At 43.0% G+C, this 12,156-nt stretch overlaps 1 protein-coding gene across 2 annotated transcripts in view; it reads right to left on the bottom strand.

Moving 5' to 3' along the window:
* Positions 1-12,156, bottom strand: part of IARS1 (isoleucyl-tRNA synthetase 1) — a 78,668-nt gene that overhangs the window by 42,794 nt on the left and 23,718 nt on the right. For both annotated transcript variants that reach the window (XM_010375094.2, XM_030919331.1), the window contains exons 11-17: positions 11,941-12,063; positions 11,411-11,502; positions 10,306-10,404; positions 8,305-8,431; positions 5,565-5,638; positions 5,022-5,216; positions 2,716-2,802 (exon numbers count right to left, since the gene is read on the bottom strand). In XM_010375094.2, the coding sequence (XP_010373396.2) occupies positions 2,716-2,802; positions 5,022-5,216; positions 5,565-5,638; positions 8,305-8,431; positions 10,306-10,404; positions 11,411-11,502; positions 11,941-12,063 (797 nt within the window). The remainder of the gene's footprint in view (positions 1-2,715; positions 2,803-5,021; positions 5,217-5,564; positions 5,639-8,304; positions 8,432-10,305; positions 10,405-11,410; positions 11,503-11,940; positions 12,064-12,156) is intronic.

Here is a 12,156-nt window from a genome sequence, read left to right on the forward strand (position 1 = left end):
TATCACATACGATCTTGATATAAGGACACAAATCATCTGCAAACACGAATATACAAAAGGAAATGGGAAGGAGTAACTTAGACAGAAATTAGTGCTAACAGGCCGGACGTGGTGGCTCACACCTGTAATTCCAGCACTTTGGGAGGCCGAGGTGGGCGGATCACCTGAAGTCAGGAGTTCGAGACCATTCTGGCCAAATGGTGAAAGCCTGTCTCTACTAAAAATACAAAAATTAGCTGGGCATGGTGGCGCACACTTGTAATCCCCACTACTGGGGAGGTTGAGGCAGGAGAATTGGCTGAACCCGGGAGGCAGACTGCAGTGAGCCAAGATGGCACCACTGCACTCTAGCCTGGGCAGCAGAGCAAGACTCTGTCTCCAAAAACAAACAAACAAACAGTGTTAAGGTACAATGGTAAGATACTTTGTTAATATTTGCAAACTTCTTTTTGAATATCATAGTAAGTCCATGAGGAAGCTTCGGGGTAGACTGAAGAAGAAAGATGTGTTAGAATATATCCCAGAGAAATGAAAACTTACATTATCATAAAAACCTATGAACAATTGCTCACAACAGCTTTATTCACAATTGCCAAACATTAGAAGCAACCCAGATGTCCTTCAAGAGGTAGATGATCAAACAAAGCAAGGCATATCCATAATACAGAATGCTATTTATCCACGGAAAGGAATGAACTATTAGTATGTGCAGACATCTGAAATCTCAATGGAATTATGTGGATTGAACAAAAGCCAGCCGGGTGCAGTGGCTCATGCCTGTAATCACAGCACTTTGGGAGGCCGAGGTAGGTGGATCACCTGAGCTCAAGAGCTCGGGACCAGTCTGCCAACATGGTGAAACCTTGTCTCTACCAAAAGTACAAAATATTAGCTGGGTGTAGTGGTTCATGCCTGTGGTCCCAGCTACTTGGGAGGCTGAAATGGGAGAATCACTTGAGCCCAGGAGGTGGAGGTTGCAGTGAGCCGAGATCATGCCACTGCATTCCAGCCTGAGTGACAAGAGTGAGACTCTGCTCAAAAAAAAGAAAGAAAAGCCAATCCTCCCAAGTTAGTTACTGTATAATTCTATTTATATAACATTCTGGAAACGACAAAATTAGAGATGCAGAAAAAAACAGTGGTTGCCCGGGATTGGGGATGACAGTGGGAAGGTAAGAGGGGAAGGCAATGCAGGAAGTGAGACTTTGATGTTGAATTCATTCAGTAACTTGACCATGCTGGTGGATATAAGACCCTACACATGTGATAGCTGTATATACGTTAATGTGCATAAGCAAGAAAGTATATGTAAAAGTAGGGAAATCTGAATAAGACTGGTGGGCTGTATCAATATCCTGGTTGTGATATGTACCATAGTTTTGCAAAATATGTGACCACTGGGGGAAACTGGGCAAAGAATTTAAGGGATCTCTATTATTTTTCATGATTGCACGCAAATCTACAATGATCTCAATACAATTTTCCTTTTTTTTTTTCTTTTTTGAGATGGAGCCTCACTCTATCACCCAGGCTAGAGTGTACTGGCGTGATCTTGGCTCACTCCAATCTCTGCCTCCCAGGTTCAAGCGATTCTTGTGCCTCAGCCTGCAGTAGCTGGGGATACAGGTGTGTGCCACTGCACCCATTAATTTTATATTTTTAGTAGAGACGGGGGTTTTACCAAGTTGGCCAGGCTGGTCTCCAATTCCTGACCTCATATGATCCGCCCACTGTGGCCTCCCAAAGTGCTGGGATTACAAGCGAGAGCCATGACACCCGGCCCTCAAAACAATTTTCAATTAAAAAAAAAAAAAAAAGGCAGCACACATACTACAGAGGCAGACTGCCTGGGTTCAAAATTTGCATTTACCACTTATTTGCTGTGTGTCCTTTGGCAAGCTGCTTTTTCCTGTCCCTCAGATTCCTCAAAGGTTACAATGGGATAATTATAGGACCCATCCAAATGGTTCTGGAGATGAGTTAAAATGTGAAAAATGAGTTAAAATGTGAAAATGCACACAGTGGGGCCTGGCAAAAATAAGGATGCACAAAAAAAATAAGGATGCACAAAATGTTAGGTGACATCCTCTTTCTCCTCACACAGCATAAAAAGCAGGATTTCTATGTGGGTAAAGATTTCATTTAAAAATTTTTATTTATGTTTATTTTTATTCTTAATGACTAGAGGTAATAAAGTAAAGGAAAAATGAGACTTCCTTATAAAATCAAAAAGCAGGAGACAATGCCCACTGGGAGGAAGTTTCAGATGAGGGGAAGAATGGGATCTGGTGGCAGAGCACCTGGGTCAAGCCTAGTGTGGCTGTCACTAGCTTTGATCCTGGGCACCTGTGGTCTCTAGAACTCATAAGCTTCCTCATGTGTTAAAAAAAAGGACAGCAAAACCCACATGAAAGGACCGATGTACAGATTAACCAAGATCCATAAACAAAAGTACTTCATAAAATAGTAAGTTTAGTAAATGCTATTTTATGACTAGTAATATCACTAGGAGCATTGTTACTAGTAATAGCACAATCTGAAAGTCCTCCCCTTCCTCCTCCTCCATCAGGCTTAGCTCGCACACACTCCTTCTTGAGAAACAGTGGAGACAAATCGCCACCTATCACTACAACAAAGTTGACCGCTCGCACACACTCCTTCCGAAGAAACAGTGGAGACATAGCTCCACCTGTCACTACAACAAAGTTGACCTACCTTGCCAGGACGAGCCCATTCACGATTACGTTCTTGAAAGGCGGTTGTCCAAAGAGGGCCGTGGACAGCACCAGCAGGGTATAAAACCTGAAAAAAAAAAAAAAACCCAAACGGTTCAATAAAAATAGAAACGAAGTCCTAGCATAAGAAAGAAACTGTATTTATTCATTGAACTCAATTTCTATTTTTGATAAGTCTTACTTCTTCATAATCACTTAAGGCCGGGCGCGGTAGCTCAAGCCTGTAATCCCAGCACTTTGGGAGGCCGAGACGGGCGGATCACGAGGTCAGGAGATCGAGACCATCCTGGCTAATATGGTAAAACCCCGTCTCTACTAAAAATACAAAAAACTAGCCGGGCGAGGTGGCGGGCGCCTGTAGTCCCAGCTACTCGGGAGGCTGAGGCAGGAGAATGGCGTAAACCCGGGAGGTGGAGCTTGCAGTGAGCTGAGATCCGGCCACTGCACTCCAGCCTGGGTGACAGAGCGAGACTCTGTCTCAATAAAAAAAAAAAAAAAAAAAAAAAAAAATCACTTAAAGCAGTGATTCTTAACTCTGGTTACTGAAAAAAAACGGAGACACAAGACCCACCAGAGACCAACCAAATTACTGTCTATGATTTGAAAAAAACATCCAAATAAAGGTCTGGAATGATTTACTGACCATTTCTCCGATACCAGGTCTCCTAGGAAGTCTGTGTGGAGAGCCACACGGCAGCACTGGGTGGCCTCTCAGGACCACCCAGAAGCACCTAGCTGAAAATGAGGGATGGGTGTTGAATTTGGCACAAGATCATATGGAAAAGACAATTTGATGACAAAAGATGCAAAATGCACTCTCATCCAAAAGTGATGAGGCAGACTAGAAAATGCTTTTATTCTATAAAATGCTGTGTACCTCATTTATGTGCTAGCTAACTTGTTCCCCAAATGAACTCGTGTCCCTGACCACTTTCCCGGGGGTGATGCTCTTTTGTTTCTCTGACCTAGTCCTGCACCCTGAGAACATCAAGGGACATGAGCTGAGGAGACCAGACCCCACAGTTAACATAAACACCGCTCCAGATATCCCTCCCAGTTCTAAAGGAGAGTTGGGAGGAGCCCTGGTGCCCAGGAGAGGCAGCCCAGGCCTCAGGGATGGAGGAGGCAGGCAGCAAGGACACAGGACCCACAAGAGGACTGTTACCAGCTAACAGACTTTGCTATTCCTCAAAGGAACAAGCTCATTGGTAAGGCATCTAGCCCTTTCTAGAAACAGAATTTGCTCTGGGTAGCTGTTCCTATAGATAAAAAGGACTGGAATCTGAAGACAGCACATTCCAGGACATGAAGACTTGAACTCAATGATTACCCAAAGTTGTCAAAGAGAAAAAATGACACCAACAATTCCTTAAACATACCCCTGCAGAAACATTACTATGAATATATAATTAAAACCTGGGCTGGGCGCAATGGCTCATGCCTGTAATCCCAGCACTTTAGGAGGCTAAGACGGGTGGGTCACTTGAGGTCAGGAGTTCAAGACCAGCCTGGCCAACATGGTGAAATCCCGTCTCTACTAAAACTACAAAAATTAGCTGGGCGTGGTGGTCCATGCTTGTAGACCCAGCTACTTCGGGGAGGGTGAGGCAGAAGAATTGCTTGAACCCAGGAGGTGGAGGTTGCAGTGAGCCGAGATCACACCACTTGCCTCGGCAGAGTGCAAGATTCCGTCTAAAAAAAAAAAAAGTAAATAAAACCTGGGCCAAGCAAAGCCCATCCATGGAAAGAAAGTAATTCACCTTTTTCCAATTAAGGAACTGCTTTACATAAGGCACCAGATAAATATCAATGCCCAAATCCTCCCCCATATGTATATTTTTAAAAACCTGGATTTGTTTAGAATGTTGATTTATAAGGCTAGCCTCAGTATCTGAGCACACTGCCAACTATCTCTCAAATTTCTAGCACCCAATCTACTGTCTTTTATGCCAATACTCATTAAACATTTGAGTAAATGATCTGACGTAAGCTAAGAACACATATTGTTTTTTATCATTTAAACGTCCAGTACAACATATATATTCCAAAACACCAGCGAGATAACTCAAATTGTAAAACTACAGCCCTATTGTAGTGGGGGATTCCTACTCAAAAGGCACTTTAATGTCCGTGCTTGATGGTTGGGGGGAGAGGGCAGGAATGTAGCCTGTCTTACTTGCCACAAACTCTCCATCACCCAGTAGATAAATGGCAGTGACTTAGTAAAACACTCCCTAAATAAAATAAAATCAGTAAAACATGTGATAAAAGAACGAGGGGGCATACCATCCTCTGGTTTGGTCGATGCCCTCGGCAATGAAGTCTGCAGGAAAAGCATCCTCAAACTCCCTCTTGTTTTCAAACGGGTAATGAACCTGAGCATAGGGCATGCTGCCACTCTCAAACCAACAGTCAAACACTTCAGAGACGCGGTGCAAGGATCCCTTTCCACAGCGTGAAGGAATGGTCAGGTGGTCAACGCTAACAAACAGAAAAGTAACCACTTCTATTAACTGTAAGCATAACAGAACTTGCAGTTCAATTGCTAATTACACAAAACCCCGACAAGACATTATACACATTTGCAAACAGAAATACCAGCAATTCTCAAAGGCTTTCAGAGAGCGCCATGAATCTCCATCTGAAAGGTTATGAACCATTCACCTCACATTTCACAAGACAAAGGCCACAATACTGCAGTATGACACAAGTCATTACCAAAGTAATTCATCAAGCTAGTCTTCCATGTGTGTCTCTGTAATCCGCTAGAGACCAGGTCTTAATAGGAGAATGATAAAACTGAAGTGAATCGAACATTTAGAAACTGACCTCTCTCTGTGGAGATCTGAGATCTTTGCTCCTGACAGCTCTTCAAGTTCTGCCACTGACCCAATGCATACTACCTGTCAAAAACAAAGTTCAACAGCGGAGCTCCTTAGAGCCAAACAGAGCATACTGAGTTAATTTATGTAGCATGCATGTTTAGTTTGAGAGACTGATATTTTCCTTTTCCTTTTTTTTGAGACAGGGTCTCACTCCCATTGCCCAGGCTGGAGTGCAGTGGCACAATCACAGCTCACCGCAGCCTCAGCTTCCTGGGCTCAGGTGATCTTCTCACCTCAGCCTCCCAAGTAGCTGGGGCTACAGGCAGGCGCCACCCCTCCCAGCTAATATTTTGTATTTTTAGTAGAGACAGCGTTTTGCCATGCTGCCCAGGCTGGTCTCAAACTCTTGGACTCAAGCTATCAGCTGGCCTCAGCCTCTCAGAGTGCTGGGATTGCCACTCAGAGAGTGGCAGCATGCCCTATGCTCAGTGGCTCACAGGCGTGAGCCACCCAGCCTGAGACTGATGATTTTCTATAAAGGCACATTAACACACCAATCTGGGCTGAAGGATAGTATTTACTAATGTGGCTTCTCTCTCATGAAAGACGCAGCTTAGTCTTAGTCTCTGAAGAGGCCAGGGTTGACACTGCTCCTTTGTTTCCACCCAGTATCAGAGGGAGTCCCTACCTACAGAGAATCTTAAACATTCATAGCCATACTCTCAATGGGTATTAGGGTTTATTATGTGCAAATCGTCAAAGTAACCGGCACAGTGAAACATCTTAGATTATTTCTCTAAGGCATCTTAGTTTCCTCCTGGCATCTGAATCTGGCTCATTAATCTAGAATCTTCCCAAGAAAAAGCTAGAGCTAAATTATAGTCATACAGTACTTAGTGGTGGGAATACATTCTGAGAAAAGCATTATTAGGGTGATTTCATCAGGCAAACATCACAGTACACTTACATAAACCTAGATGGGACGGCCTAAAACACATCTAGGCTATATGGTGGAGCCTATTACTTCAGGCTACAAACCTGTATAGCATGCGGCTGTACTGAATTCTGCAGGCAACTGTAACACAATGGCAAGTGCTCTGGTTTTCATATGGTTTGTCCCCAGCCACTCTCATGTTGAAATTTAATCCCCAGTGTGGCAGTATTGACAGATGGGGCCTGATGGGAGGCGTCTGGGTCACAGGGTGGATACCTCATGAACAGACTAATGCAATGAGTTAGTTCTCACTCTCTTAGCTCCTGTGAGAGCTGACTGTTAAAAAGAGCCTGCCCCCACCCCACCGCCCGTTTCTTCTCTTGCCATGTGATCTCTGCATACTCTGGCTCCTGTCCAGCCCTCCATCATAAGTGGATGCAGCCTGAGGTCCTCCCCAGATGCAGATGTCTAGTCTTGAACTTTCCAGTCATCCAGAATCATAAGCCACGTAAACTATTTTTCTTTATAAATTATCCAGCCTCAGGTATTCCTTTGTAGCAACACTAGACAGACTAAAACAGGAAGTATTTGAATTTCCAAACATTATGAAACACAGAAAAGGCACAGTAACCATACGGCATCACAATCTTGTGGGGCCACTGTCATACATGCGGTCTGCCATTGACTGAATGACATTATGTGGCACATGACTATATTGTGCTCAGACCCAACCAAAGCAATCAGACAAAGCCACAGGATGCTAGGATTATGTCCAAGTAAAGAGCTGAGAGATGGGGCTAGCTGGGGCACTCAGAATGGAGGGATCATCTGATAAGGGCCACACCAGGAACAGCTGCTGTGGGTTTTCACCCAGGGAGCTTCTGTTCCTAGTAAACACTGGCGGCCTCTTTCTCTGCCCTTCCTGTTCAGTCCTGAAAAGTCTTCTGATTCAGCTACTTCACTGCTGCCTTTCAGGTCCCTATGGGAGATTCACCAAGGTCCCCAGGGTGCTGCTGTTCGTCACTGCTACAATGCTGTCAGCTTTGGACAGAAGGCCAAACACAGAGATCTATCTGTACAGTAAGTCCTCACCTAACGTCACAGAGAGGTCCCAGTAGCTGGGACTAACTGGTGTGCACCACCATGCCTGGCTAATCTAACAAACGTTTTTGTAGAGATGGCACCTCACTGTGTTGCCTAGGCTGGTCTCAAATATCTGGCCTCAAGCGATCCTCCTGCCTTGGCCTCCCTAAGTGCTGAGATTACATGTGGGAGCTATCACGCCTGGCCTAAAGTCACAGTTATCAAGAACCTCTGCATGACATTAAGTGAGGACACAGTATATGCATACATCTATATATCCACACACATCCTCTTATTCATTTGATTTTAGAAGTTAAAAGTCTGTAATGCTTTGGTAAATTTCTTTTCAAATTTTCTTTTTTCATCATCTAGAAGTCAGTTTAACCATAAGCTAATAATACACCTCAATGCAGGGGGAAGAAAAGACAGAGAAACACAAGAAAAAAACATTTAAAGTATAGATTTCCCTGAGAAAACTGTATCCTTTCATTTTTACAGAGGAAAGTTTTATAACTTGTAGTCAAAATTCAAGGAAAAAAAGTAAAACACCCTAAAAACAGATTATCTTATGTCATGATTACAGAAAGCAATAAAGAGGAAAAAAGAGAAATAAGAAAGGGGCAAAGAAAAAAAAAAAACAAAACCCTATTCTTTTAAACCACATTCAGATTTCATGAACAAAATGCTTTAGCAAAAATCAACACAAGGAAATACTCCCCTGCCTCACCTCCTCAAAGTCATCACTGACCCACAGTGGGATAGGTGTGCCCCAGTATCTGTTTCTGGAAACTGCCCAGTCACGTGCATCTTTCAGCCAATTTCCAAACCGTTTTTCTCGTACCAACTCTGGGACCCTGCAATAAACAGATCACACAACCAATCATGTAAGAACATCAGTAATTCAAACATGGAAAAAGTCAAAATGTAAATAATATTCACAGGAGTCTCTGTATAACGCTTTGTGGACCCAACACTCTGGAAACGTGGCATTCACTGCAAAGAGAACGTCTTCTAAATGGACAGCATAGCATACACAACAGTTTGTGCTGCCATCAATGACCTACATCCAATAGATAACCCCACAGCACACAGGCCTCCCATGTCCTCTTCTTCAACTGGAGTATGGCTGCCACATACCTCTAACCAGTCACCCTAACTCTAGCCAGCCTCATCCCATACAACTCTAGTCTTCACATTATCCTCACCATAGCAGTTTTACTGAACTCATTAAGCAAAGGCCAACAGGCCAGGGGACTGGTAGCTGCTCTAGCAGCCCTCTCTACAGTCTCCACTGGTCATGCTTGGTCTTGAATTTCAGGCTCTGGCAATGAGGCAAGTTCCCTAGAATCCTTCTCACTTAACTGGCTTTGTCTGCCCTCTGTCACGAAGCCTTCCTCTCCTCTGCATCCATCCTCTTGCATCCCTCCCACTCCCAGTACTCTTTATTCCTTGAGGTTCGCTTTGCAGAAATCCTTTTCAAGCACAAGGCTGAGTCAGGGTAGGCTACCAGACCTCCCCTTCTTCTCTTGGGCACTGCAGTTACTGCCCTGTACTTCAAAGATCAGTTTATATGCCTGCACCCCCTCGAGGCTATCTTACTAATATTCTATATCTAGTAACTTACACATTAGGGCAACTAATTAGCTTACTAGCTCTGAAAATGAAAAGCTGTCTTTTGAGAAATCAGGACCACTCTGCTAAGAAATATCAGAAAGCTACAGTTTATAACTATTTCCTTTGCTGCCCCGAGATTCTCCCCATTCTCCTAAACTCAAATATAGTTTTCTAGAGTCTAGTTGGGTCCTTCTGAGAAGTAAGAGTGGTGATTACTCTTAAAACTCGTAGTGAAAACATTCATCTGAAATACATAGGTTGAAACCTTGTTTCATTTTGTACCCAGAGGTTGAAATGATACCTCTTGGGCTATCACCTGCAGGACACATATCAGCTGTGGAAAGCAAAGGCTTCTGTGCTTGGAGCTTATCCATACAGTCAAGCACAGGGTACATCATCCACTGCAGGACTGACGAGAGTAAGTACAGATGGGTTTTGCAGGTATCTGAAAATAATGTTTACTCTGAAAATGACTATTATTGAAGGCTAGCAAACTCTGGCAGTACAGCCATATTTTTCCAAGGTCATTTTATTCCATAAATCAAATAAATGGTAGTTTATCATTTCCAATGAGTTTAAAAAGAAAAATACTCCCTTACGGCCGGGCGCGGTGGCTCAAGCCTGTAATCCCAGCACTTTGGGAGGCCGAGACGGGCGGATCATGAGTTCAGGAGATGGAGACCATCCTGGCTAATACGGTGAAACCCCCTCTCTACTAAAAAATACAAAAAACTAGCCGGGCGAGGTGGCGGGCGCCTGTAGTCCCAGCTACTCGGGAGGCTGAGGCAGGAGAATGGTGTAAACCCCGGAGGCGGAGCTTGCAGGGAGCTGAGATCCGGCCCCTGCACTCCAGCCTGGGCGACAGAGCGAGACTCCATCTCAAAAAAAAAAAAGAAAAATACTCCCTTACATACTTTATCACAAGAAGGATGTTACTTCTGTTATGTAACATTATTTGAATTACTCTGTGTTACTAAACACACAGAATAAAAGATAGCTATTATAATACACAATAAAAGATGGTTATTAAAATTATAACTTGGGGGAAGTGTTAACCACACTTAACTAACCACATGACAAAAGACACTATGAAGAAACACATGTTACTGCTCACCAGTAGCACAGGTCATTGTTCTTTAGGAGCTGGTCCACCATGTTCTCCACTCGCACAAACCAGCTGGGCACTGCTTTGTAAATCAGAGGAGTGTCTGATCTGGAGAAGGAGAAACACAGACATAGCTGTTCAGGCTGACACTAGTAGGCACTAGGGTAAGACTGCCTTTTCATGTCTTATTCACAGCATCATCACTTACTTGGCCTTCTGCTAATCTTCATTTTTATTATAGATAAAAACATCTAAGACTTCAAAACTGGCCATCTCTTTCCATAATAGTAGGAAAGGCAAAAACTAATACAAGAACAAGACTAGAAAAAAAAAAGTTCTGCTAGTGACAATTATCTAAGAAACAACGTCAACTTCAACTTCAGCAAAGAAGAGGCAATGTGGAAACCAAACATGATTTTGAACAACCGAACACTTCATTTTCACCCAGACTTTTACAGCGTCGTCTTACAGTAAACATTAAAATCATATTAAATTTTTCAATAAATTCTGTTACAAAATTTTAGAGATGTTTCTCATCCTAAAAAAAATGTGGCCACAACACAAAACAGATTTGTACAGGTCTATTTTTTTCACACAGTTCCTTAGGACAGGAACAATTTTAGCCATTCATAAAACTCTCCTAGACCAGGCACTGTGGCTCATGCCTGTAATCTCAGCACTTTGGGAAGACAAGGTGGGAGGATCATTTGAGCCCAATAGTTTGAGACCAGCCTGGACAACACGGGGAAACCTCATTTCTATAAGAAGTGCAAAAAAGAGCTGGGTGTGATGGCACCACCTATATAGTTCCAGCTACTCCAGAAGCTGAGGTGGGAGGATTGCTTAAGCTGGGGAGGCAGAGGGTGCAGTGAGCCACGACTGCGCCACTGCATTCCAGCCTGGGTGACAGAGTGAGACCCTGTCTGAAAACAACAACAAAAAACAAACAAAAAACCCAACTCTCCTAAAAATGAACTAAGAAGGCGGCTTCCCAAATCGACTCTAAATGATACAAATGAGATGAACACCACAAACATGATGGAATGCACACATATAGTATGTGTAAGCACAGACTGGAAGCTCTAGCTACAACACAGTCTTTGTTTCTTCTGACCTCCAGCAAAAAGGGTAGCTGTGAGTGAAGGTGCTGGCAACCAGAAGTCGGCCTTGTTCCTTCAAAGTCCTGATGATACTTTTGTCAGCATCCTATTAAAAAAAAATTAAAATTTAGCCATTAAAACATACTATGATACCTACGAACAATAGATTACTAGAATCTGATACCCTGCTATGAATAAAAGACATAAATAGCAAATATTATTTATTATTTTTAGTAACTAAGTAATTTTCAAGTACATTCCACAACATTTAAGGTCATAAAGTTTTCGATCTGAAATGATTACCCCAATGTCACAAAGTTGCTTCATGAGGCATAAACTGGAGTTTTTCTAATCTCTCCCCGTGAAAGTTCAGCTTCCTCTAAAGATACGAGACCCTCTGAACATAACTGATAACATCTATCTTTACTGATTTTATGTGATGACAAAACTAAATAAAAACAACTTCCTAAAATTACAAGTATAAATGATGATAGAGACGAATCAGAAATAACAGACATCCTTCTATGCCATATGGATTACAGACCTTCACATACTGTCCTGCGAAATCTGTCACCTCCGCGGTGAAGCAGCCTGAAGCATCCACAGGACAAACAGGGAGTGAGTCTTTCCGAATAATGTTAAAGTCCATACAGATCCGATAGTCATCCTGAAAAAAGGCAAAAGGGAGGGAAGAATAAAACAGTCTATGTATGGGTGTGAGCATGAGGAAACAGATTCCCAAGGTAATTGTTCTATATTG

The sequence above is a fragment of the Rhinopithecus roxellana genome, chromosome 16, assembly GCF_007565055.1.
Source record: "Rhinopithecus roxellana isolate Shanxi Qingling chromosome 16, ASM756505v1, whole genome shotgun sequence".
Lineage (NCBI taxonomy): Eukaryota > Metazoa > Chordata > Mammalia > Primates > Cercopithecidae > Rhinopithecus > Rhinopithecus roxellana.